The sequence below is a fragment of the Mixophyes fleayi genome, chromosome 2 (assembly GCF_038048845.1).
Source record: "Mixophyes fleayi isolate aMixFle1 chromosome 2, aMixFle1.hap1, whole genome shotgun sequence".
Lineage (NCBI taxonomy): Eukaryota > Metazoa > Chordata > Amphibia > Anura > Limnodynastidae > Mixophyes > Mixophyes fleayi.
This window is the reverse complement of record NC_134403.1, coordinates 359,758,502-359,785,704: the sequence shown is the minus strand read 5'-3', so window position 1 is coordinate 359,785,704 and position 27,203 is coordinate 359,758,502. Positions and strand designations below refer to the sequence as shown.

The window sequence follows — 27,203 nt, the reverse complement described above, 5'->3', positions numbered from 1 at the left end:
CCACTGCAGAATCCAAGACTTTTCCCGTGCAGCCCCCTGCACTGGAATGACCTCCCTCGTTCCATCCGTCTCTCTCCTACTCTGTGCTCCTTCAAACGTGTACTGAAAACCCACCTCTTCCTTAAAGCCTACCAATCATCTGCATAACCCCTTCATCTCCTCCACTCGCTCTCTTCCCCTTGCCTCATCTGGCTCCCCTTATGCCTGTTCTGTTTTCCCTCCCTTAGGATGTAAGCTCACATGAGCAGGGCCCTCTTCCCTCCTGTCTCCCTACCTGTTCTTCTGCTCTGTGTTTATTGCTTTAACCTGCCTGGAGTTTCTGAAGTACTGGTATTTTTGTTTATTGTTTTGTACTGTTTCACCCTGTATAGTGTACTGTTTGTACAGTGTACGGCGCTGTGGAAATCTTGTGGCGCCTAACAAATAAAGGATAATAATAATAATTCTCACAGAAACTTCTCAGAATAATTCATTTTATAAATGCTGCCAAAATGTTGGCATGGCAGAGCAAATAAAACCAAAGCAGTGGACAGGGCGTCTTCTCCTGAATACTTGTTCAGTCTACAGGATGTCTGCCAGGTCCACTTTAAATACCATACAAATACTTGGCTAATACCAAAATTTACGTCATAAAATCTACAACCACACAAAAAAGAAAAAAAAAAAAAGAACACAAACAGCAGCACAAGTACTTCTAATCGCTCACCCATCTCTTGAAAATATTTATATAATTTTTTTTCTAGTCCGACTACAGAAGCGATCTGTTTGTTCTCTTCAAGGAACCATATGAAACAGCGGAAATCTTTTACATCCATACTAGCTAGAGTGTCAAACAGATTGTCTGAAGCATAGTTTGACATCACATAGTTTATGTTCTTCCCATAGGTTTCATTCCACAAATTATTTATGTCCTCAAACTTAATGCCTCTTAAGGATTCCTCATATCGCTCACGGAACTCTCGTGCCGCCTCCAATCCTAAAGATAAAAACACATAAGCGCATTAATGTAATACTACTAGCCTTCTAAGTGAAAACAGAAGACCTATTTGGGATGGGGCGATTAGAAGCATGAACACGCAGCTGACAAATCTGCAGCAACTGTGTGATGCTGTCATATCAACATGGACCAGAATATGTAAAGAATTATCCCAATGCTATGTTGAGTCCATGCCACTAATAATTCAGGCTGTTCTGGGTGCAAAGGGGGAGAGGCCGGGGAGAGATACTACCAAGTACTAGAAAGGTGTATTTATTTTTAAGTTTGGGCAAGATACAATGGGTGTATTGAGCTAGATGAGCATGGAAGTTCATAAACAGGGGCAGACTGATATAACCTGAAGAGGGGAGGGGTGTGTGCACCCCTGCCAAGTCAAAGGATTAGTAAATGAAAATTCCAAATAAAATACTTAAGCCGTAAGGACACAACACAGAGAGAGTGAATGTAATAAATGTCCCGTAGCTTAGAGAGGTCAGGACGCCACATAATACTTTACCTTTATTGTCTACTATAGTGACCCACTCGAGTAGATCAATGGATATATAGTCCTTGTGCAAGTGCAGCAAATAGAGAAATATTCTAGTTTTCACTCTATCGTTTAATTTGTACAGATGGTTTAAAAGAATCTTAATTTTATTTAGGGCGGGCTGTGAACTGGCGCTCCTGTCTATGTCGTCTAGTTCTTCCCGACTTATAATCCTCCAGGCAGCTGCAGATTCCCAAAAAGTTGGAAAGCACATGGGACATCCACTTCTTATCACTTCCTGCTTCTTTGATACTTGTAACAAGAGAGGATCCCACGTCACGTGGTAGCCATTATTCACTGCAAGGAGGAAGAGAGGCAAATGAGTCCGCGTACTGCTGTCCAATCAGATCAGTCCCCATCCCAGGTTTCCACTCACCCACTGGTTCAGAAACGATAGTCTCCTGAGGCTTCTCCTTATTTGCAAATATATCTACAGCCACTTCCTCTACGGCCTTCTTACGCTCAGCTTTATTCTCAGGCTTCAGTTTTATTTTTTTATTGCTTACATGTGACAAAAAAAACACAAAATTAGTAAAGCGCAAGATGAAATCACCAGTGATTTCTGACGGGCGAGTAGTGAATGCGTTTATAAAATGTATACTTTAAGGGATAAATCCCACAATGTAAATTGTCATAGTAGAAGCTACCTGGGTTACAGGAAAGTTGGGGACACACAGGGGCATATTCAATTAGCTTTCCGGTACGTGGGATCGCTACGGAAACGAGCCGCTTAGTCAATACATGCTACCGCAATAACGTGGATTTTCGTTCGCACCCCATAGGGTTTTGAACGAAAATCTGTGTTATTGCGGTACCGTATTACCGGCCATACTGTGCAGGTTTCGCGGTAACATGCGCTACCGCGAACCGGAAAGCTAATTGAATATGCCCCACAGAGTCCCTATATACACTACAGTATATTGTATACTTCTACAGTAAGTCTCCTGGAGCAGTCTCCAACAATAAGTTGTATTCTTCTCCTACAGTAGGTTGTATTCTGCTTTCAGAATACATGAATACACACAGTCATACACATCAGACTTACTTGGTGGCTCTATGCTTAACTGCAGGTTTCTGGAGCTCTTTTTTCTTTAAAGTTTTATCTTCAAACTTGACATAGAAAGAAAAAAAAAAAAAAGAGAAACATTCAGAATAAATGATGCCATCTGAATATACAAAGTCATACCTGGGCTAAAGTGTAACACAGTTCCCCTGCTGGCAAAAGCATTACAAAACAAAAATTAAAAAAAATGCACAACGTCCAAGCTCAAGACTGGTGTAAGATGGTCAAACAAGACCACTACAAAACGATAGGAGCGGTACATTGTATAGTTAAGTTGCCCGCAATGCATCATTTACATAGCCTATGCTTGATTAGAAAGAGAATTAAAAGAAAAACAAAAAACAGCAAATTTTTGTCCATCATTATTATCTTCACTATCACGCCCATTATAAGCTGCAGATATGGGGCAGCACGGTGGCGTAGTGGTTAGCACTTCTGCCTCACAGCACTGGGGTCATGAGTTCAATTCCCAACCATGGCCTTATCTGTGAGGAGTTTGTATGTGCTCCGGTTTCCTCCCACACGCCAAAAAACATACTGGTAGGTTAATTGGCTGCTAACAAATTGACCCTAGTCTGTGTGTGCCTCTCTCTGTCTGTCTGTGTCTGTGTGTGTGTATGTTAGGGAATTTAGACTGTAAGCTCCAATGGAGCAGGGACTGATGTGAGTGAGTTCTCTGTACAGCGCTGCGGAATTAGTGGCGCTATATAAATAAATGATGATGGTGATGATATACCATGCAGCTATGAACTTACCTCACATTTCACTTGAGCCGAAGAATCATATATAACAATATGAGAAATGAATCCTTTGCAGTCAGGGGTGAGACAAGTATATTTTAGGAAATCCTGTTTACATAAAATAAAAGGAAGATGAACAACCAGTCTCAAAACTTTACTCAGACAAGTGAAGGATTGTCACAATGTTTGACCTTGAGTTACTACGACCACAGACATCTTTCTTACCTTGTCATTTTTATCAGAATACTTTGCGGCCTTCAGTCTTTTCCAGCAGCAAACATGAAATTCAACTCTACAGTACTGGCAACACATCATACGGATAAAGCCCTGTACGTAGGAGACACGTTTGCTTGTTTACAGAACAGTTTTACTGAATCATCTCATATCTTTAGAGACAAATAAAGAGACATTTGTAACTCAGAACCATGAAAATACTCATAAAACCTCTACGCAGTTTTACACTGGGAGGAAAAGCATGAAAAAAATACAAATGGATTTTTGTACTTCCATTAAATCCTTTTATCCAAATCCAATGAGGGACACTGGAACACTGGGTTATAGAAGGTGGTAATGGGAGCTTGGGAATTTTAAATCTACCAGCAAAAGCTCCAGCTCCTATGCTTCTATAAAGCATAGCCTGTCTGTGGAACCTCAGAATGTTTCCTAACAAAGTCCCAAAAGGACAGAACGAGGATTACAGAACAATAGGAAGAGGAGAAGAGGAGGAGCGGGGGGATAGTAGGGGAGGAGTGTGAGGAACAAACAAGTTGATAAGTGCCTAAACTCCTGGTCCGCCTACTGTACCCAATGTCTTCCAGTGTCCCCCAATGGTAGGAAAGAGAAATACATGGTTTATTGAATCCACACTGAAGCAGACTGCCAGGTATAACCCTGGCACTGGATCCAGTGTTCTCCCCAGCACCTATTTCCCGGGTGTTTTTACTTGCCACCCGCTTCTTGGAGCCCAACAGAGTCCTATTATAATAAACTATTGTTTCTCCTATTATAACAAGCATTACAGCCAGCAGTGTGTGTTAGACCACTGACCACCATTCTGGCCAGTCCTGGCAGGTGTGGGCAATAACCTCCAAAATTTTTATTATTATTGCAAAGTATTACAACTGCCCCACCCGGCTGCTGCTTAATGCCACCCGGCTGGTAACATTTTCTGGGGAGAACACTGGGATCTAACACCAAGCACAAGAGAATCTCTGCTATTAACAGGGAACTACCCCTTGTAAAGTTTCTTTAACTTAACGGAAAGTCTGTTCCTTCTATCAATGAGCCTCTCTGGAAGTTAATTCTATCCTAAATTAAGAAGTTAGTATTATTTGCTGTAGACCGATAGGGTAAATTACATTAGCCGAACAACATGAACATTCAATTATAACTTACCTTGAAATCAGGGTCCGAAAAATATATCTGCGTTTTAGGCAAGCTGGAACACTGCTCATACCGGCAAACAGCATTAGGTTTAGGATGAAACTTGCATTCTTCTATGCAATTATCTAAAAGTACCTAATGAAACAGACAACTTTAGCGTAATTTTGGCAGACAAAGGGGATGTTCTCTTTGACTAGAGTGCTCATTATTCAAAGCTACATTTAATCTCTAGGAGTAAGGATTCTATGTGAAGGCGATTACCCGACATTGATTTAAGCTGAGGTGTGATCAGGAAGTAACAGGGGTGTATTACCCCTGGTGTGATCATGGTTTGAAAATCAATTGGCTAAAGTTTGATCAGCTGCCTTAGATACAGATGGGTCTTTCTTGGTAGAGTCCCTAAGCTAGAGTTCAATAGCTTTGACCAACCTATGGTTGCTTAGGATCACAGCTGTTTAAAGCCTAAAATGGTTCAACACCTCTCCTTACGGTAGTCCCAACTTCTCTCAGGTATTGTGGGTATGGGATGTACCTAAATTCCATGTGGAGTCTGGGTATACCTTTTACCCTTGCCTACATATATATGGCATGTTTCTAAACTTAGAAGTATAATCTACTAAAAACACCACTTACCTGTAATTTTTCCGGTACGGTCTCCTCAAGGACAAGAGATGTGGTTGGCCAAGTTAGGATTCCTGGAACCATCTGGTATTTCACCATGACCTTTGTCTTAACATATTGACTTAATGCATCAGAAAACCTGCGAAAAGAAGAACTGTATTACATTCTAAAAACCCAAGAATGGGATATGCTAAACAATAATGGTTCATTGTTGCTCAACTAACATATTGGGGCATAGTCAATTGTTTGAATGGCTCCCTGAGCCGCGAGCTGAAATCCAGCAAGAAAACTACCGTAATAACGGTATTTATGCGCACTATTACCGTAATAACGGTAATAGTGCGCACACCGCAAGATTTTTGGCTATAACGCCAACAATTGAATATGCCCCATTATGTCCAGTATGTGACAGATGTTAAGGGAGAGCCATGAATTAAACGGTTTAAAAAAAAACAAACTTACAAACCCACCATAGGAGAGCGGTTTTTAAACTTTTTAGGTCAGTACTAAAGTAAAACCATTGACAAAGCAGGTAATGGTACCCACAAAGGAAAGAATAGAGAGTAAGGATTGGAGCACAGTGTCCTACAGAGACGGATTCAGAGAACTGGCACAAAACCTGTGTTCCAAAGTTATCTTCTTTGGAATCCAAAACATTGAACCAGTAGAATCTTGTAAAGGTATGGACCGAGGACCAGGTGGCTGCCTGACACTGCAGCTCAGCCGAGGCTGCATGCTGCTGTCACCCAGGAGGAGCTTTCCAAGCTGGTAGAAGGAGCCGAGATATTCTCGGGAACTTTATTTCACTAAAACTTAATGAATAAATAGTATGGACCATTATGGGGGGATTCAATTCGGAGAGATGTGCCGCTGGGTACCTCTGGGATGGTCCATGAAGGCACTCTGCGGTGATGTATCTCCGCTCAATTCCCTCGCCCCTTATAGAGACGTGCAGGAAAAGGAGCGGAGATCCCTTGCTGTGATAAGTAGTAATGTACACAGCCGGCACATCGCTCAAAATTGAATTCCCAGTGCCCCCACAATTATATCTTTTTTTTTTCTTTTTGTGCAAATATGAACATGATAAATGCCATACATGTCATCAAGCAAAGAATATGACCACGTCACGTGACCAGCCCGCCTCCACATCACGTAACCAGCCCGCCTCCACATCACGTAACCAGCCCGCCTCCACATCACGTAACCAGCCCGCCTCCACATCACGTAACCAGCCCGCCTCCACATCACGTAACCAGCCCGCCTCCACATCACGTAACCAGCCCTCCTCATCACGTAACCAGCCCGCCTCCACATCACGTAACCAGCCCGCCTCCACATCACGTAACCAGCCCGCCTCCACATCACGTAACCAGCCCGCCTCCACATCACGTAACCAGCCCGCCTCCACATCACGTAACCAGCCCGCCTCCACATCACGTGACCTCCCATGTAGAATGCAAGGCGGTCATGCTGCGTATGCAATCTGAAGGGGGGGGGGGGGGGGGTACAGAGTGCACCACATGATCTCCCTCCTGCCTCTGTGGGTTCTAGACTGAGTGACATGGTCCGTTTGAGTTAAGAAGTATTTGCGGCAAATGTAGATTTTTGACTAAGTGAGGGGAAGGGGGGTCTGAGTGTCATGTGAGGGCATTTTGCGGCAAGTGGGGGTCCGAGTGGCGTGTGTGTATACTGTAGACACCCCAGCTCTCTGCACATACTGTCACTCCAAGAAGAACGCATAGATGTGAATACATACCATGACTCAGTGCTATAAGAGATCATGGCTTGTATCAGAAGGTTATTTTGTCTTTCCTAACAGCATTGCATTTAAAAAAAAAACAAAAAAAACAACATAATATTCTCAAACTTACCTATTTTGCCGCCGGTAAACATTGCCAAGTCCATAAAAAGCCAGGCAGTTAAACTTTTCCTTTGAGAAAACAGAATGTCGAACAATTTCCTTGAACTGTTCCTCAGCTTTACTCAATTCCTACAAAATGATTAAGGAAAAGAAATTAACATAAAAGCAAAAAAAGAAAACAGACACGGCCAGTCTGCAAGTGATGGGACAGCGAGTTTAGGTTTTAATAGCGGCTACGTTACTTCAAAACGTCACTCTGTACACCAGTGATGGCTAACCTGTGACACTCTAGGTGTCGTAAAACTACAAGCCCCAGCATGCTTTCCCAGCTATCAGTTAGCTATCTACTGGCAAAGCATGCTGGGGTTTGTAGGTTCACAACACCGGGAGTGTCACAGGTTAGCCATCACTGCTGTATACGGATTTTAAAAAGGGGGAGGAGTTTTTGAAAGATGTGAAAATCAAACTGGTCATGAATTCATAAACAGCCACACAATATAAAAAACAGTTAGCATGAAAGCATGAAACAAAATATTATGGGGGAGAGGTAATGATATCGCTCTGCCTGTTTCAGACAGGTCGAGAGGATAAGTGTAGAGAGCAGTGGGGTGTGGGAGCAGTACAGCCATCAAGCACCACAAGAAATCCAAGAAACGACACCTGAAAGCTAAAACAACAACTAAATCCTTCTTATAACTCTCTCACACCTTCCTCACTTCACCATTAGCACAAAAAAAAAAAAAAAAAAAAAAAAGACACATTCTTTGGTAAGTTGGACTCCACCTCTGTAAAAGGAATTTAATGTTCAGCACAAATAAAATTCCCTTTCCTTCTTCATTCTTCAGAGTTGAGGGGGAGGAATGCAGTGAAAAAGAAGCTTCCTTAATTATCTTCCTCATTTCAAGGAAGAAGATTCCGTTGTTTCTCCTAGTGTTCCGTCTCCTAGGGGTAAACCAAACCCACAGTCTGTTCCTGCCCTACTGCTGCTATCACCGTCTGTGTGCTTTGGAACACCGATCTGTGCATTATCTAATATATAAATGCTTAGTGGCGTCTGTCTGTCTGTGTGTGTGGAAAAAAAAACCAAGTTGCAGCGCCACCTGCTGGGCAGAGTTATACACTGACCTACTAAATTCTTAGTGTGTGTGGGAAAAAAAAATCAAAAAGGGCTGAAATTTGGTAGGGCTCAAAATCATTTTCGTGAGGTAATTTTACCTCATGAACACACATGTGTAGAGGCGTGCGTTAGTGTGTTTGTGTGTGGAAAAAACTATTTTCTCAGAAAGGGCTCATCCAATTGACCTGAAATTTGGTATACAGACATTATTTGACAAAAAAATTAGAATAGTCAAGTCAGTTAACTTTCATCATCCCCCCTTCCCCCCGTGGGAGGGGTAGTAAAGGCTAAATTTACGAGTTGAGGGGTCAAACTCATTTTCGTGAGGTAATTTTACCTCATGAACACACATTAAAAAGGGCGCTTGCGTCGGGAAGTAACGCTCTTCCCCTGAGGAGGCCTGGGCTAGGTCCAAATGCATGACAAGAACTTTTTAAGACCTTAAGTATCTTGATTTGACTAGAATGCATGAGTATCATGCACGGGTTAACTTGTTGAGTAATATACAAACATTAAGTGAGCCAAAGTCGTTTGAGCCACTTACCGCGCATTGTCCTATGCCAAGCAGCGCGCTCGCATGCCCATACATGAGCACAATATAATCTATCTTCATTAGACGCAAACCCTGTAAGTGAAAAGAAAAACAATTGAAGTCCCGACGAGTGTACAAGCATAGTATAATACGACAGCCTGGATTACAAGCAGAATCATGTAAACAGTACTAGTATCTCCACGACTACATGGGTTTAAGGAGTAGGAAAGAACTGACCCTATCTGAGAAAGACTAAAAGTTTCACCGCTCACATAAAATAAACTACTGACCACCTAGTGTACACAGTAGAATATTTGCTTGGCTTTATCAAGTGCTTCTCAAAACCACTAACAGCAAATTTTACAAAAAAAAATATGAACTTTTAAAATTCTGACATTGCTGCTCGTCTTCTTTCCCCTTCTCCTTGCCCCAGAGAGTATTTCTGCCTGTGAAATCATGTTCTAGAAGTGTAAACTACAATCATGTTCCATCCCACATAAACCAGTGCGGGAGAACATCCCTACGTCCTTAAGGCAATTAATATATTTACAATTCCAGAGAGCACCAGCTTTTGTTTTGCAGTTTACTTCAGTAACTTATTCTATTGGTGCTAGCACAATTTCACTCTCTTTCCGTAACTCCAACGCAAGTTGAAGTTTTCCGCATATTTATGAAAGGTGCATCGCACTACATATCGTGGATATCTGCTGGCTTGAATTCTGTTTCGTTTTCGGGAGCAGTCACCATTCAATAGTACGGCGACTGCTCCCTCTGCAATCTAACAAGTTCCAAAAAATAGGGGTTTTTTTCGGAAACTTGTCATGTTAATGTACGCCAGCTCAAACTGCCGTACATTATCATAGTTGAAAAATTTCAGTGCCGTCATCTCTGCTCCGAAGAGCAGAGCTGGAGAGCGCATGTGTGGAGGGATCACATGATCCCTCCCTGTCATTCACCGCTCTCTCTCGCAACTATAGTTGCAGAGACAGAGCGGAGATGTTTGTGCAATTGCAGTATGAAGGAAAACGAAGAGGACAAGGAGGAGATCCGGAGACAGCGCATTCCGAAGAGGGGGGCAAGTATGTTTTTTTTTTATCACAGAAACAGCAGTTTATCGGAACTGCTGTTTCTGTGTTGGGTTCTTCATAAATTTAAGAAATAGTTCAATGCGATAAGGATTGAAAACTATTTTTCACTTTATGCAAACATTGATAAAAATGTGCCCCTTTGTCTCTAGTGCAGAGCATTTCTACTTTTAAAGTTTCAGTGATAACCTCGTATGCATGGTGAACATTGGGACAACTAAACAAAAAAAAATTTACCCGCAGGTCGTTATGTTGCAGGATGTCCAGAATTTGAGAAAAGATGGATTGTGCATTACGACAGCGTTTTTCTTTCAAAGCTTCGTGTCCTTCACGCACAAGAGATTTCACCATATCTTCTAGGGTGACGGCATCAACCTAGGACAGACAGTCAGGCAAGTGACCACTACATGCAATATTATTTTACTACTACAAACCCACGTGTGTTTTACGGCATGAAATGTGACAACGCTGCAGCAGTTTCGAATACTAAGGAAGTAACAAAGACTTGTGTAATGGATATATGGATCTGCTTATCTGCTTTGAGCAGACATTGCTAAAGATAAGCGCTCTCAGGAAGAGGAGAAAGAGTAAAAAGGTGGAGAGGGGGAGTCACAAATGAACTGCGTACACTGCCAACAGATGGGGACTAACCACAAATGTATGTACAAAGCTATATTAGGGTCTTCATGCAGAAATCTCTTAAGGGTGAATAGACTTATCAGACTAAAAGATCTTTAAAAGTTTTAGACTTCATAAAATAGATCATAAAAAGGTAAATATATTTTTTGAAACCAGAACAATTGATTTCTCAAAATGTTCAACACCACACAGGTAGTGATGCTCAGGCTCGATTCCTCGGAAACCGAACACACCCGAACTTAGGGGATCCAAATCGGCTCGCGAGCCGTCTCGGTACTGTCGTGCGCCCTCGCGGTCGAAAACGAGGCAAAACGTCATCGTGACGTAGTCGGATTCCTTTTTAAACTCCAACATCACGGGAGGTGGGAGGGATGGCGGACCCCCATTTTACTTTTCTGCCACTGCTGTGTGCCAATGTGTCCTAGATGTGCTAGGAACTGCCGTGTGTTTGTGCCATTGCTCTGTCGCTTAGCAACCAAGTCGCTGCAGCATTTGTCCGAAAGTGTATGAAAATAATATAGTGACCTGTGAGGTGGTCAAAATTGACTACAAATGACTTGGAATTAGTGTTATTGAGGTTAATAATAATGTAGGAACAAAAAAAAGAGCAAAATTATGTGATTTTAGCATATTTTAGGTTTTTTTTCTAAAAAATCCCAAACCAAAACCACGCGAGGGTGGTTTTGCCAAAACTAAAACACGAAGCTTATCCAGATCCAAAACCAAAACCACTTCAACTGGGGTCAGTGAGCATCTCTACACACAGTGGTGGCAATAGTTACTCTGTTCTGTATATTGGTATATGTAAGCCAAAGTGGAAGGTGCCGTTTCACATATTGCAATAATAAGCGTCGTACAACGTCACAGTTTCCATGAAAAAAACCATACGTTCGGAACACAGATTTCTCAGACATGGAAGCACATATGTACTGTGCAAAAAAAGAAGAAAAACAAATTACAATAATTATTGTTTTCTCTACAGTGTTCATTTCTATGCAATAAAAAACATGTATTGAGAAGTTGCCAAGTAGAAGGAGGAATGTTTGCTGCGTATGTTCCGTTTCACATTCTCACCATGGGAACAGTTATAGCTACGACCGCTTACCTGTGGTGGAGGCGCTAAAGTCTTTTCAGTTTCCTTAGAATCGATGTTCACATGTGAACCCCTGAATGTAGGTTAGGGACGAAAAGAAAAAGCTTTTGGTTTTTTTTGCTGAAATTCAAAATCCATTAAAAGTTATCAAATAAGCATAAAAACATGCCATATAACAGACACACAACATTTTCTTTATTATATATAAAACTTAATACATAAGGGTGTAAAACAAGCAAACCGACAAAAAGGGGGAGGGGGAAATTTAGAGCCAAATACTACACAAGGAGACCAGACTATAGGTACATTTTAAGTGTCAGCAATGACATTTGTGGGGGAGGAGACATTTAACCATCTGAATGCATGTGACTGCCAAAAACAGAGGCTAGGGGCAAGGGGGACCTGAATACGAAAAAGCAGCTCAGGGTTATCAGAGGTTTTAGGGAACTCAGTGGCCTGGGTAAAGAGAAGTCTTAAAATAGGCTTTAATGCAGAACTCCACCTAATACTAGATTAAGTTTTGGGTGGAGTTCTTCCTTAAATGGAGATGGCCACCTTTAAACATCCATGGCTCCGGGTAATCATTAGACACCCAATAAGCGTCTCACCTTAATTTTTCAGATTCATTCCCTTTTCCCTTTAATTTTCCCTTCTTCGGCTGTTGTCCTACAATAAAAGGCAAGGATATATATGTTACTTTCCTCAATAAAATTCCTGTTTCACTAAAAGCACATACAATCTGTATAATGGGAAGTAACGCGCAATAGGGGCATTTCACTTACCACTAATATTTCCTGGACATTCTATATTTTCTAGGCCAGACCCACTAGAGCATTCCTGCATTGAAAGAAAAATGTTCAATAGTGAAATGCTTCTGAAAGCAAAAAAAACAAATATTACTTCCTATGCCTAAAACACAACTCTATTTAGCCAACAAGAGCCACAACAAAGTATAAAAGAACTACATCTCTTGAGAGCATAAAAAGAGAAGTACATTTATTTTCCGAAAAAGTCACTGTTTTATTGAAGAACTTTAACTTGATATTTATCTTAACCCGTAGGTATGTGGGGTGGGGACACAACCCAAGGTATCCAGGTAATGAGTGCCTAAATACAGACAGAGATTTTCATGATAACTGCACAGTGTACTTACAGGAAACACCCAACACACAGCCCTGAAAGCCCCCACTCTGGGCAATTTCTAGGTTATCACTACAATTGCATTATTTATCTTTGAGAATTAATTTAGACACATTGGGTATCAGCCCTTGAGCATTTCTGGGATAGTAATATTAATTGAACCCATAGCAAAAACAAGAGAAATAAAAAACAAAAGCACAGATCTTCATACAATTTAAAAAAAAAAATATTCCCAAATCAAAAGCAAATAATTATTTTGATTACACTTTCTACCAAACAAAAGCACTAAGCAGTGTTTAACATATCCACTGATCCAAAGCAGGATCTAGCCCTCCTTAATGGTCATGTCAAAACTATTTTAGTGAGTAAGAGTTACTATACCATAAACAACCTTGAAGCTATGAACACCTTCCTGCCTATGGAACATTTTCGGATGGAATCCATGCTGCCGGAGACTCAGGCCCTAGGGCTGGGGTTTACAAAAGACCAGGCATCAATGGGGACCCTTTGCAGCTTCAGGATACAATCTGATGACCTCCTACAGAATGTCTCATCTGGTGTATTACAGATGGGCAATCACATAGGACAGATCTCCCCTGATCCCGGATCTTACCATCAAAACGACCCAACAGGAAGTTTTCTGCCACTGGATAAGGTTGTTTATACCTCTCCTGGCTGTTTCCCATAACCCTGTGCTCTACTGCATGAGGGTGGGACGATGGGTGTTCACAATACCTGTTCCATTCACTTAATTTCAGGACCAACAAAGGGAACTTATCAAGCACTGGTACATATTACCAATAAGCAGACCAGTTGGAGGCTGCCCTGTCCTTCCAGCAATGGATAAAGCCAGGGCAACTCTCTCAAGGCCAATGCTTCACAATTCCATACTGGCACGTCAATGCCACTGCTCAGTGTGGGGAGAGTTCTAATACTCCCTTCAGCTTCAGGGACGTTAGTCTTTGGAGACCACACTTCCGATACAGGTCTTGCAGCTTTCATTTATTGCCCTTAAGAAATAACACTCTATGGGTGTAAGGAAGCAGACGGACAATTCAACACCAGTCCGATATCTTAATCACAGAAGAGGAAACAGTTTCCAAGTGATAGCCAAGGTCACTCAGATTCTGTCTCGTGTGAAATAGCGATATTGACGGTGGACACTCTCAGGGTCATCCATTTAGGGAGACTTTTATAAGTGCCGGACCTTGGAATCAGAGCAGAGGTCTCTCCACCATGCAGCTTTCCAGACGCTGACAAGTTCGTTCCAGATAGGACTCTAGGAGATTCACGTCTGAACCAGAAGCAAGACAGGTATGGATCAAGGTTCCTGGATCCTAAGGTATGACTGGTGTAGAACCTGCGACTGTTACATTGATCAGGGTGTACAAACTGTTATGGAAGTTTTCAGGAATAATTCAAAGACGAAGTCGATTCAGTATATTCTCCGTTTATTCTTGTATGCGCAATGCAGACCATTCGATTCAATCAGAACAATGGTGATTACATATTAATTTTGGAAGCATTTTATGCCATAAAACCACCAACTAATACGTAGATAGAACATCATATAAGACTTTAACCAATAATATCCCTCCACATGACAGGACCACTCAACATCACCCCACATCCCCCCAGGTACAGGCATAAATCCAAGTAGACCTTGCCACATCCTATCTGGTGTAGACTTACAGTACCACAACTTCCCCGTTTACCTTCATGAACAATGAACAATGGAGGGCACATTTCATTTTAGACAAGTTACGCTATATCTAGTTTGGAAGGATCGCGCTCTCTAGAAATGTACTGCAAGAGCTGCTCCAGTTGAGGGTATCCCTCCCTCAATAAACAAAATTTAATGCCAGAATTAACTAGGCGCTCATTGTCTATATGTACCTCACTGATATGGAACCAGTTAATCAATAATAAATTGGTAATACAGTTTTAAGTAAAAAAACCTGAGTGCAAAAAATGGCAAATAGATACAATTTAATACATAACAATTATTACAAATTAGGTTAAAATCAGCCTGTATATCACTATATACAATCAATGAAAAATACAATGGTAAATCAACATGTTTAAATACCAATCATTAATAACCATATGCGTGGTGAAAGTAAAACCATAAAGATGGTACATTTAGAATTGATGGCCTCCAGCCAATTGTACATGTAGTGGATTAGTATTTGATCCGAATAAAATAGCAGATATAGGAGACTGGTGTAGAGTTACAGCCGTCCTAATTATGGTGCAGATGTATATGGTGTTGCCATGACACCGACTGATAGGAGATACAATTATTCTCCCATTTAAAAAAAATATAAAAATTAAAAATTAAAAAGTATATGCATAAAAATAAAAATAAAAGTAGTGATGCTCGAGTTTAGGTACTTGCTGTTAGGTACTTGCTGTTTAGGTACTTGCTGTTATGATCCCTCACAGCGGCCGCGCGGCAAGGTGGTGTAATCGCTCTTAGTTCCTGCGAGTTAGAGCTGTGCAGGGCATAGTTCTGTAGGAAATCCCTCGTGGTGCCTGTCAGATTGACGTTACGTGAAAAAGTCCAGCTAGGACGAAACGCGTTGGGACACGCCCACTTCACGTAACGTCAATCTGACAGGCACCACGAGGGATTTCCTACAGAACTATGCCCTGCACAGCTCTAACTCGCAGGAACTAAGAGCGATTACACCACCTTGCCGCGCGGCCGCTGTGAGGGATCATAACAGCAAGTACCTAAACAGCAAGTACCTAACAGCAAGTACCTAAACTCGAGCATCACTACTTTTATTTTTATTTTTATGCATATACTTTTTAATTTTTAATTTTTATATTTTTTTTAAATGGGAGAATAATTGTATCTCCTATCAGTCGGTGTCATGGCAACACCATATACATCTGCACCATAATTAGGACGGCTGTAACTCTACACCAGTCTCCTATATCTGCTATTTTATTCGGATCAAATACTAATCCACTACATGTACAATTGGCTGGAGGCCATCAATTCTAAATGTACCATCTTTATGGTTTTACTGTTCACCACGCATATGGTTATTAATGATTGGTATTTAAACATGTTGATTTACCATTGTATTTTTCATTGATTGTATATAGTGATATACAGGCTGATTTTAACCTAATTTGTAATAATTGTTATGTATTAAATTGTATCTATTTGCCATTTTTTGCACTCAGGTTTTTTTACTTAAAACTGTATTACCAATTTATTATTTATTATTGATTAACTGGTTCCATATCAGTGAGGTACATATAGACAATGAGCGCCTAGTTAATTCTGGCATTAAAGTTACGCTATATAACATATTTTAGACATGTTTCCTCATATACCTTGAGCAACACTGTACAAGAAGCAGAACAACAATTTAATTTGTCAATATATGCGCTGTAGCTTTGTTAACTCTTATGCGTCCTACTACTACTTTATAACCAGGTTTAATTCAACTTCCACTGTGTGAATGGATTATCCATATTACAACCCCTCCTCGTTTGGGATTTGTAATGTGCCTTGTGGAGTTACCAGTCATGGTGGACACTTGTGGTTCCGAATCAGATTTACCTAAAAAGGTTTTTATTCTTATAGGAAAAATTGGAAGAAAGGGGCTCTCCATGAGTTTCTTAAAGCTGTGTGTGTCTGTGTGTGTGTGTGTGTGTGTGTGTGTGTGTGTGTGTGTGTGTGTGTGTGTGTGTCTCCAATGCCAGTTGACCCTGATGCGGAGGATGTAGACATGTCTTCGGGGCATAAGGGTCAGATCTGCCTTCCTTCAGAGATCCAATTCCTCTGAGGAACCCGAACCTGGTTTTGCATTCTGATCCGCTCCTTGTCCATTAAGAGTTCCTCACATTTAAAATGTTGCAGTCATTCAAGCGCGTAGGGTATCGAAGCTTCCCGTTCCTTACAATCAGTTGCAGTCTATTTTTACAATAAAACAAGGCCGTCCTACAGATGATATCTTCCTTTTCACTTAAAGTATCATTAGGTTTCCACATTAAGGGGACAACGGATGTGCCCGTAACCCAGGATTGTGGAGGAAGCCGCCTTGCACAAATTGGATGTGGTACAACATGCTCTGTACTTCAATGTTTGATGGCAGGAAACCAGTAATAGGCAATGTTCCTAAATATGTTCTGAGCATCTACACCTTGTAAACTAAAAATATTTGAAGGATATAAACGGAGACAGAGGAGTCATCTCAAAGAACACACTTGTGTGTTGCTGGGCTCTCATGTATCATGAGATTCTTCGGAGGGTACTTTTTTGTTCCTTGTCTCCAAGGGCTGGACACTTAATCCGCACTGTCTGCGTTTCCTTGCATGCTTCCAAGAAATTAATTTTACGTTCAAAAGTGAAAAACGTCACAAAAAGACAAATGAGAAGTACTTAAAACCGAATGCAAGACGAATACATACCATTCTGCCATCAATGTCTACACTGCCAGCCAACTCCCTCCTCAGAAGAAATACAAGGAATAAGAACAGGTCTGAGAGTACGACAAGCACCAGCATACAACCCTTCTTCAGCATGGCTCCTACTTCTTGGAACTCAGAGAGGGATTTACAAACCTTTTTTTTTTACTGCAAATCATCACTCCGAACGCGCTCCGATACACAAATTTGCTTATGAAATTCAATACGTCTGTAACCATAACAGACCTGGCAACAGTTTTACACACTAGAGCCAACATTTCACAAAAATATTTGACCTAATGCCAATATTTAGTTTCTGTTCAGCTCTCATTTAGTATATAAAACAAAACCAGCAATACAATTGCATCATAAATCGCTCACACTTCCACAGCCACAGGTACTATAAAAGCGGCCAGCTAACTCCTAACAACCGTTTGCCAACAGAGGATTGGCAGCTGACCTATTGGTTCATCTGTTGAATCATCACAGATAAAAAGGAAAATGTTTTCTACAGCTGGTAAGCTTTAACTTTGGGATAAGGCACATTGTTTTAGTTCATTTAAAAACAGTTTTACCTTTATCAGAATCATTATTTGTATCAAATCCAAGAAGCAAGTACAGGATTATAATGTAGAAAACAAGTTTGTTATTGGTGATCCTTATACATACTTATTTTCTTGCCTCCACTGACAGCTACGCGTTCCATCATGGAATGTTTAGAACATAAGTAACGTCGTAAAAAACTAACGCAAGACAGGTTGAACTACCATCTACAGTACATCACAAGGATCTTAGAAAATCACCTACCAATATTAAGCACTCACTGATTGGGTAGAGTGACCAGAGACATTTTCAGGGAGCAGATTTTCCGAGTTCTGAACCGGATAAATAACCACTTCAATCCACTTAGCAATGGTCTGATTTTTTGCTAGCCAGCCTCTCTTCCGCACATCATAGAACACTAGAAGATTATATATCATCAAAGTTCTATTGATAGAGATCTGGCCACTTCCAGGAAATAAAGAGACTCACGGACATTGGACTGGTTATGGGGAAATCTTGACACCACCTGAAATATGGTTTGGTGCATATTAAAGCCTTGTCATCATGGAATATTAGAAAAAACGACAGTGCCCTCAACTCAGAAATTCTCTTCACCAAGGAAACGGCCTAAAGGACCACTGTCTTCCACATGTGGAATTTAAGGTCAACAGTGTCCAAAGGCTCAAGCGGTGGGACCGATGTGAGTGATATATATTCTAAGTACAACACTGCGGAATTGGTGGCACTATATAAATGAGGATGATGATGGCAGCTGTAAGGATGTCAGGACCAAATTAACATCCCAAGGCACTATCGGAGGAACATATGGTAGATGAATGAAGGACTCCTTGTAGGAATGTCTAGACATCTGGAATACGAGCCAATTTCATCTGAAAGCACAATGAAAGGGCAGAGGCCTAGACCTTAAGGGTACTAAGTCTAAAACCATTGTCTAGGTCGTCTTGGAAGACAAAAATGCAACAACCTTTTCCATTCACACCAGGAAACATACAATTTCCACAGCCTATGGCAGTTCTTTGCGGAGACCAGTTTCCTGGCTAAACATGGTCTTGATGACCTCTTCAGAAAGAGCTTTAGCTTTAAGTATCATGGCTTTAACAGCTCCACCATTAAAGCCAGACAAGCTAAGTCTTTGTGCAGAAATGTACCGCAACTTAGTACATTGCTCCTTAGTGGAAGCCTCCATGCTGCTCCTGCCGCCATTTTTAGACCATTGGCATACCAGGATCTTTTCAGCGAATCCAGAGCTACTAGGATCACTTTATCTCTTTGGGGTTTTATTTTTCTTTTCTAGCATCCAGGGGAGCATGGCAATTGATGGAAGAAGGTAGAACCGATAATATCGCTGTACCAGTCATGGCGTCTACCAGGAACGCCTTGTCCTCCCTCGGGCAATACCGATCCATCTTATGGTTTAGGCAAATAGGTGCAGGTTAATATATTAAAAATTATGGCTAACCCCAATTTTCCACCATCTGAAGGAAGACCTCTAGATGGAGAGACCATTCCACAAGATGAATGGCACTCCTGCTCAGGGAATCTGCCTCTCAATACTTCACCCTAAAGATGTATACTGCAGAAATTGGTAGGACATACTGTAGTGCCCATATCATTATCCTGGAAGAATTCATTGCTAGTAAGCTCCTAGTGTCCCCCTGATGATTCAGACTGCCCTACATTTTTGGAAAGACAGTTACTGTTAAAGCGTTTGTCACCACTCTGAGCTCCTCTCACTAATGGGAAACTTTGCTTCCTCGAAGGACCAAAATCCATGTATGTAGCTAATCGTGAAGTTAGTCGAATGAGGTCCTAAACTAAACTGGAGTAAGTGGTCTCTACCTCTACTGGACCCAATATCTAAATGGCACGGCTACTACATCTGCCAGCTCTGGGTGGGTCTGACAGATTGAAACATTTAGGTACTGTCAGGAAGTCTCCTTACAATGATGGATAGACTTAGACCAAAAAACAAAAAAACGCCTGTAGTTCTTGAAAAACTTGATGTTGGCAGCCATACCCCCCTACAACTAAGGACACCACGTTCAGTGTTGCCCCCAGCACCTATTTTCCGGGTGCTCCACTTGGCAGTCCAGCTCTTGGAACCCAACAGAGTCCTGTTATAATATAATAAACCATTGTTTCTCCTGTTTTAACAGGCAGTATGTAAGCACTATGTGAGCACTACAGCCAGCAGTGTGTATTAGACCATTGACCACCAGTCTGACCAGTCCTGGCAGGTGTGGGCAATAACCTCCAACATTTTACAATATTATTACAAAGAATTACACTGACCCCACCTGGCTACTTCTTAATGCCACCCAACCGGCAATTTTTTTTGTGGAGAACACTGCACGTTAATGTGTAGTTTGCATTATTAGTCAGTGGGTGAGTAGTTTAGCCAAGCGGAGCTAGTAGTAGTATAGTCAGCAACAACTACTTGCTGATAAGCAGTGAAACCCCATAAAATGTGGTGGCAGAGTAAACCAATCCTATCGCACCATCCAAAGTACTTCAATAATAAATCATTAAAACAGCTTTACCAAGAAACCGCTGCCACCCCTCCATCCTTCTTCCCATTAAAAGTACTCAAGTTCGGTCACCCCCCCCCCCCCCCCCTGGGAGCCAACATCACTCGCTCTGCTAATCAGCATCCCAACATGGACATATAGCGGAGACATCGGTATAACATCTTAGGGCTGTTCGGTGGTTTCCGAGGCAGAACAGACGACACCGTGAACTGAGCCAAGGTTTCAGCAGAGGTCTGGGCGATCTGCAAGTGCAGAGACCTAGCTGAATGGCATAACTGACTGGGTAAAGACTGAAGCTGGATATTCCCATATAAATGATTGGAGAATTGTTTAATTGTTCTCATATATCCATTAACTCTTGGAAGGTATAAACAAAATTTGGGATGAGACATATTTACCTAGAGAACTGGATGCAATAATGGACATTTATTTCCACAAAATAAAAAGCACATATATCATATGTAAAAACCCTATTTATGGCACAGGACCTTGTAATAATTAACAAAAATACATATAAGCTAATAAATAGAACTAATCTAAGATTACTACCTGTACTTTTAAGAAGAAAAGTACTGACCTTTACTCTACATATTACACAATAGAGAAAAACAACAGGAAACATGTTTTTAGTAAAATTCTATTATGCCACAATGGCAGGACAAGGCCAAGGACCACGTGGCTTAGAAAAAAGGTCAAGAAAAACCCATCCCAGAGTCCTTTCAAGGACATGTCATTTTAATGAGGATTGATGATGTGGTGTCTGCCTTGATATGGGCCAAGAGGTTTGGTTTGGCAAACGATAATTAATGTTTTTGGCAAAAGTGACTATTTTATCCTATAAAAATGTGAACACTAAATATACCTGTTCAGATTGGCTTGATAGATACTGAACGTACCTGCTCCGTTCAGTTCATTATATTTCATTATTAGTATCATAAAAGAAACTATTATTGGAAACTTGCTCATTCATTTATTGCTAACTTAAAGATAACTTATACAACCTACACTGAAAACATCAATTAAAACAACAGTATAAGCACAATGCCACAAATAGAAAGTCACACAAATGCATGGTTAACCAAGGTTATTAAAATCAGTTCCTCTTTCACTGTGGCACAGTCTCACTCATACATTTGCCGGAAGCTCTGGTGACGTCATCACTGGGGTTAACCCCATTGGAGTGTTCTGTGGCCACAGGTATAACAAAACATTCTAGAATGCTGTGTTTTAGATTGCAAAAGGCTGGAGAATCTAGTTTTAAGGCAATGAGGAGAAAAGAAAAAAAAAAAAAAGGGGGGGGGGGGAGACCAACAATCTTAAATGACACTAAGGGCTAGATTTACTAAGCTGCGGGTTTGAAAAAGTGGGGATGTTGCCTATAGCAACCAATCAGATTCTAGCTGTCATTTTGTAGAAAGTACTAAATAAATGAAAGCTAGAATCTGATTGGTTGCTATAGGCAACATCCCCACTTTTTCAAACCCGCAGCTTAGTAAATATACCCCTAAGTATTGGAATATTCACAGCATCAAAGATTATTTCAGGAGATGAGGGAGCTGATTTTGTGGGAGGGCAGTGACCTGTTCATTCATTTGATTATGTTATGGGGAAAGGAGCAGTTTTATGGTCAGAAGAGGGGAATGGAGGCAAAGCGGGAGGACACAGCCTGAGAGTTAGATATCAAAAGGAGCAGGGTCCTCCCAGAAACACAGATTGGGGGGATCTTGTCCCACCGATGCAGGAAGATTGCAGTGTCAAACACACCTCTATAGGAAACAAAGATCATACATCCAACTTCTTATATACGAGTGTGTCTCATTTTATGGACAGAGCTGGAGAAAAACTATAACAAGCTTAACAATAATAAAATCAAGAAGAAACACGCGTACCGTCACAGGAACATCCTCTGTTGCAGTGTTTGGTGAACATTTGCCATCTTTACTGTCTACAGCAGACTCAAACTGTGCAGCAATCCTTAAAGGAGAAAAACGACATGTAAGACAAAAGGCGGAGAACATGGCCTCCTTCCAAAGCATAGACAATACAAGAGTCACACGGACCACACAGACATAATACATTGGTGAGAGAACAACCCTGAAATAACAAATACAGAAGTGGGAGTCAGCAAATGTTTTGTTGTTTTTTTTAATTGAGAACTATAAACAAGCGCAATAAGACACTGGAAACAATGTGTGATACTAAATAACGAAACGAAAACCAACAAGACGGAAAATTCTCTTACTTGTAAAGGTCAATAATAAAAAATAAAGTTAATTTCCTTAACATAAGCGGACAACTTGGTCAGCATGTAAAGCCATAGACGCACATAGGAGACAATTTAGAGATAGGAGCAAACCACGCAGCACTGAGACGAGAGCAAATGCAAAAGACGTTGTGCATACAGACCAAATAGTGCATGAACTTGCATGCTGCACACACAGAATGGGTGTTTCCAGCTGAGTTATGCTGTGTCCCCCCCCCCACCCTCAAAAATCTACATTTAGTTGTGCGTTTTAGGAGTGCATTTTTTTGCATCTTGTAGATGGATTTGGTCTCAACTCCCATAGTGGAACTTCGTATACAATATGAAACACTCATGATCTCAACAACCATAATGTACAGAAAGTCCATCCACCTGGACACACACTGCACATCCACCTTGGACAAATACAGATAATTGTAGCGATTTTCCCCCTGTATATATGTTTGTTAGACTTCCCCTAGTTTCTTTTATTCGGGGTCAGTAGACCACCTCTAAATGACATTATTACACTCCTTTATATTCCATCCCATAAACCACAATTTAAAGTTGATATTTATGTCAATAAAACCGCAACAAAGGGACATAATGGGGCATATTCAATTGTCGGCGGAAACGCAGAAAATCTCACGGTCCGCGCGCAATTACCGTTATTACGGTAATCGTGCGCGGAAAAACCGTTAATACGGTAATTTTCTCGCTGGATTTCAGCTCGCAGCTTCCTGAGTCGCAAGATGAAATCCAGCTAACTATTACCGTATTGACGGTAATAGTTTTTTCGCGGCGCGGAAAAAAAAACAATTGAATATGCCCTAATGGGTATTCTTTGTACATTGTTCACGTATGAATTCTGAGAGATTACAGAAAGTAACTATAAACGGAATCAAATATTCACCTTTTCTCGCTGGTAAGTTTCTTTTTAGAATTTTTCTTTAGCTTCATTCCTAAAAGCATTTGAGAAACTTATTAGTAAATGTGGGAACTATTGAACCCTTGGCTGCAGTGTACAGATACAGGATCTTTTACCCACAATACTTGGCGCTTCCAGATAAAGTGTCTGTGCAATTTGGAGCGCCACACAGCCTATATTTACATTTAAAAATAACCAGTCTTTTCATAAACTTCTCTAAGCTTTTCCATTATCATTAAACTGTTTAGCAGAGCTCCTCACAGTGACTGTGAAGGAGAAATGATGTCTGTGTCTAAGAAAAGATCACTGAAAAAGAACTACTTGCCTATTTCCCCCAATTCCTGATAGGTAACAGATCCCATACATGTATCTATCACTGCAGATTTTAATCACTTGTCACCACACTAAACGGGTTGAAGAAGGAACAATAAGTGGTCTAGTCTACCTGCTGACTCTTCTATATGTTTCTGGAACCTGGCGTGTTGCTGGATCAGGTCACGGATCCCTCCTGTATAGTCCTTGCAGAGATCCTGAGCCTTCTTGTTTGACACGACTGCTTGTTCTGTTTCACCAAGTAGAAACAAGGCTTCGCAGAACCGGTAATGACCCTAAAAAAAAAAAAAACGAACGTCACAGAAAGATTATTAGCAAAAGATAACAATGTTAAGTAAACACATGCATAAAAACTAATACGCACACATGAAATATGTATAGATGTTATCTGTAGCAAAGATCTGTGTCACAAATTTACTGTCCACTGAATATCTTTATTACACAAAACGGTGCCTGAATATTCCCTGTTCCCGCTTAACCGTTTAGGTTTACACCTTCAGCAATCTGGAGGGGTGTAGACTCACTAATGTGGTTAAGCCCCACCACACTCCGAAATAAATCTCATGACCTCTCCTTCCTCATGTGCTTTTTTTTTTTTTTTTTTAAAGGCCCTTGGCCCTTTGGGACAAAGGTTGGGCCATATTAGCCTTTATTTTATTCTACTGATCCTTCCAAAGGTCATACAACAATCGCCAGTTGTTCCCAGTCTCGTTTTATTTTATAACCGGTTCACAGGTTTTGTTTTGTTTTTTTACCGACAACTTAAGATCAGATAGAGGATTGCGTTGGCGTTTTATTTTATTTTAGCCCTTTATATAATATATATATATATATATATATATATATATATATATATATATATATAAATAAACACACACACACATTATAATAAACATATATAACAATATAATATACTATGTGAAACACCAGTCATGTAACATGATTCAGGAACAGAGATGCTTTGTAAGAGTAAAGTTGTATAATTATTGATTTGATATCCATCATGTACTAAGCTTTAGAAAATAATATGCTATAGCCTTAAGAAATTAGCGGATATTTTACTCCGAATGAAAATAAAAAAAGATTGAAGCCTTGAGAAACGTTACAAGAATATGTTCTCAGAGACCATGAACAATTCAAGGACGCACAGCTGAATGTTCTATGTAAGTAACACCAAGACTGGTGGCAGAACGGCTGAGAAGGTAAAAGCATAAATAAAAAAGATTTGTCTAAACTTACAAGTTGCAGAGTATGCATAATGCATAACTAGCTTATTGTTTTCATAATCTACTGTCTTATAATTGGTTGCAAGCTTCTATACCTCTAATATTCTACTGTAAATGGAGTCTGAAGTAAGCTCTGGTTGGAACAGAATCAGAATTACTCAGCATTTTAGCATACAGGTGTCGAGTGTTTTTCTGTTCACCAGTCGACTGTAAATCAATGAAGATCTGACTGACATTGAAGGTGACTGACAGAAGTATCAGTGAACCCAGATACCCCAACAGCTTCAACCTCTTTAACGGAATTTACCAGACTTGTTTGAATGTTTCATAGATTTAAAGATAAAAAAAAAAATCTAGAATTTACATATTCAAGCATTACATTTAATGTTATAGCTTAGCGTTGCTGACTCGAAGCACTGTGGGTCCAATTCCAATCTGTGCACTATTTGTGTGGAGTTTGTCTGTTCTCCTTTCTATGATGCGGTCATGAGTTCAATTCCTAACCATGGCCTTATCTGTGTGGAGTTTGTATGTTCTCCCTGTGTTTGCGTGGGTTTCCTTCGGGTGTTCCGGTTTCCTCCCACACTCCAAAAACATACTAGTAGGTTAATTGGTGCTATCAAAATTTAGTGTGTGTGTCTCTGTACAGCGCTGCGGAATCAGTGGCGCTATATAAATAAATGGCGATAATGATATGTTGGTTTCCTTTAGGTGTTCCGGTTTCCTCCCAAAACACATACTGCTTGCTCTAATTATTAATTATTTCTAACTATTAATCACGAGTGAATACAGCTGCAGAAAAGGAACTCTTCCAAGTTCTGCGATAAAGATTATATATCGAGATAAAGAGAAAGATTAAAAAGAGAGAAAAAAAAAAAATATATATATAAATATATATATATATATATATATATATATATATATATATATATACACACACACACACACACACACACACGTAATCTCTGCATTCGTTAGAAATCTATTATATTTTCCAAAGGTAATATAACGGAGAGCTCAGCACCATGTATTTTTTCACTATATGCAAACGCCAACCTGGCAAGGACTGATGTGAGTGAATACTCCATGTAAAGTGCAGTGTAATATGATCAGTGCTATATAGACAATAATATGTTTATATCAGTTTGACAGAATATTATGTACAAGATGTAAGTATAAAACTGTTGCTATAATAAAAATATATATATATATATATATATATTTTAATAGTCATTATATTACAGCACACCCACAATCATGTAACAATAAAGGTATACAGGAGTGTTTGTCAGGACATTAATATGTGGTTACTGGAGGGCTACAGACAGACAGATCAGTGTAGGAGGCGGATGCAGTTCTCCCAGATGAATACAAACCTTCCCTCTCTTCCACTTTATGAAAGGTTTCAATTGCTCGGCACTGAGCTTTGTGCACTTAGTTATACTGTACATATCTGCCATGGCTGTAACTCCCGGGGCCGGGGCTCAGAGCACCGGTTACACCGTCTGTGCAGAAACTAAACTTGCAAAACTTTGCTTGGGACACATTTATATACGGCCACAAGTTATTAATCACGTGGTCCGTCTCCACCCCTCTCATTGGCTGAGGGACGGCGGGAGATCGGCCGCCCTGACACATCTATCGCGCCGCCAGGATAAATCTTACCAGTCTGTGTTCTGATCGGAGCGGATAAAGTGCAGGCGGCGGCCATTTTGTTGAAGACCAATGTTTCCTAAGAGCGGGCCCCGGGGTAATGGACGCTGTATTTTTTGGACAATATCAATGTTGACATTCCAGAGGTTAGACTTTTGCACTGTTCAATAACCTGCAGCTAGGGGTTGTATACACAGTGCGAAGTTAAAATCAAGTATTGCACATCATTTTACTTGGGCATCAGGTTTTACATGGGAGATCTAAGGAGCACAGGAAGGATTGGATTTATAATCCCATTCACCTTTATCCTCAAGTCTCAAAGCTTTATCACTTTTCAGTATGCTTCAGGCGCCAATATTATTATTATCGTAGATTTATCCAATACTGCATGTAGCACTGTATAAGAGGAACTGTAAAAGTTAAAAAAAAGTATTTTTTCTATGACAGGGATCACAGTAAAGTAAATAAATACATTTTTTTATTTATAGGTTTCAGAGAAAAACC

General features: G+C 40.5%; 1 protein-coding gene across 2 annotated transcripts in view; it reads right to left on the bottom strand.

Moving 5' to 3' along the window:
• TTC3 (tetratricopeptide repeat domain 3) overlaps positions 1–27,203 on the bottom strand; it is a 75,951-nt gene that overhangs the window by 22,642 nt on the left and 26,106 nt on the right. For both annotated transcript variants that reach the window (XM_075197238.1, XM_075197237.1), the window contains exons 12-28: positions 23,933–24,095; positions 23,473–23,521; positions 22,207–22,291; positions 12,440–12,494; positions 12,266–12,323; positions 11,670–11,730; positions 10,163–10,300; positions 8,853–8,933; positions 7,202–7,320; positions 5,343–5,469; positions 4,722–4,844; positions 3,552–3,653; positions 3,342–3,434; positions 2,569–2,633; positions 1,900–2,024; positions 1,494–1,820; positions 707–976 (exon numbers count right to left, since the gene is read on the bottom strand). In XM_075197238.1, coding sequence (XP_075053339.1) covers positions 707–976; positions 1,494–1,820; positions 1,900–2,024; positions 2,569–2,633; positions 3,342–3,434; positions 3,552–3,653; positions 4,722–4,844; positions 5,343–5,469; positions 7,202–7,320; positions 8,853–8,933; positions 10,163–10,300; positions 11,670–11,730; positions 12,266–12,323; positions 12,440–12,494; positions 22,207–22,291; positions 23,473–23,521; positions 23,933–24,095 — 2,041 coding nt within the window. The remainder of the gene's footprint in view (positions 1–706; positions 977–1,493; positions 1,821–1,899; positions 2,025–2,568; positions 2,634–3,341; positions 3,435–3,551; positions 3,654–4,721; positions 4,845–5,342; positions 5,470–7,201; positions 7,321–8,852; positions 8,934–10,162; positions 10,301–11,669; positions 11,731–12,265; positions 12,324–12,439; positions 12,495–22,206; positions 22,292–23,472; positions 23,522–23,932; positions 24,096–27,203) is intronic.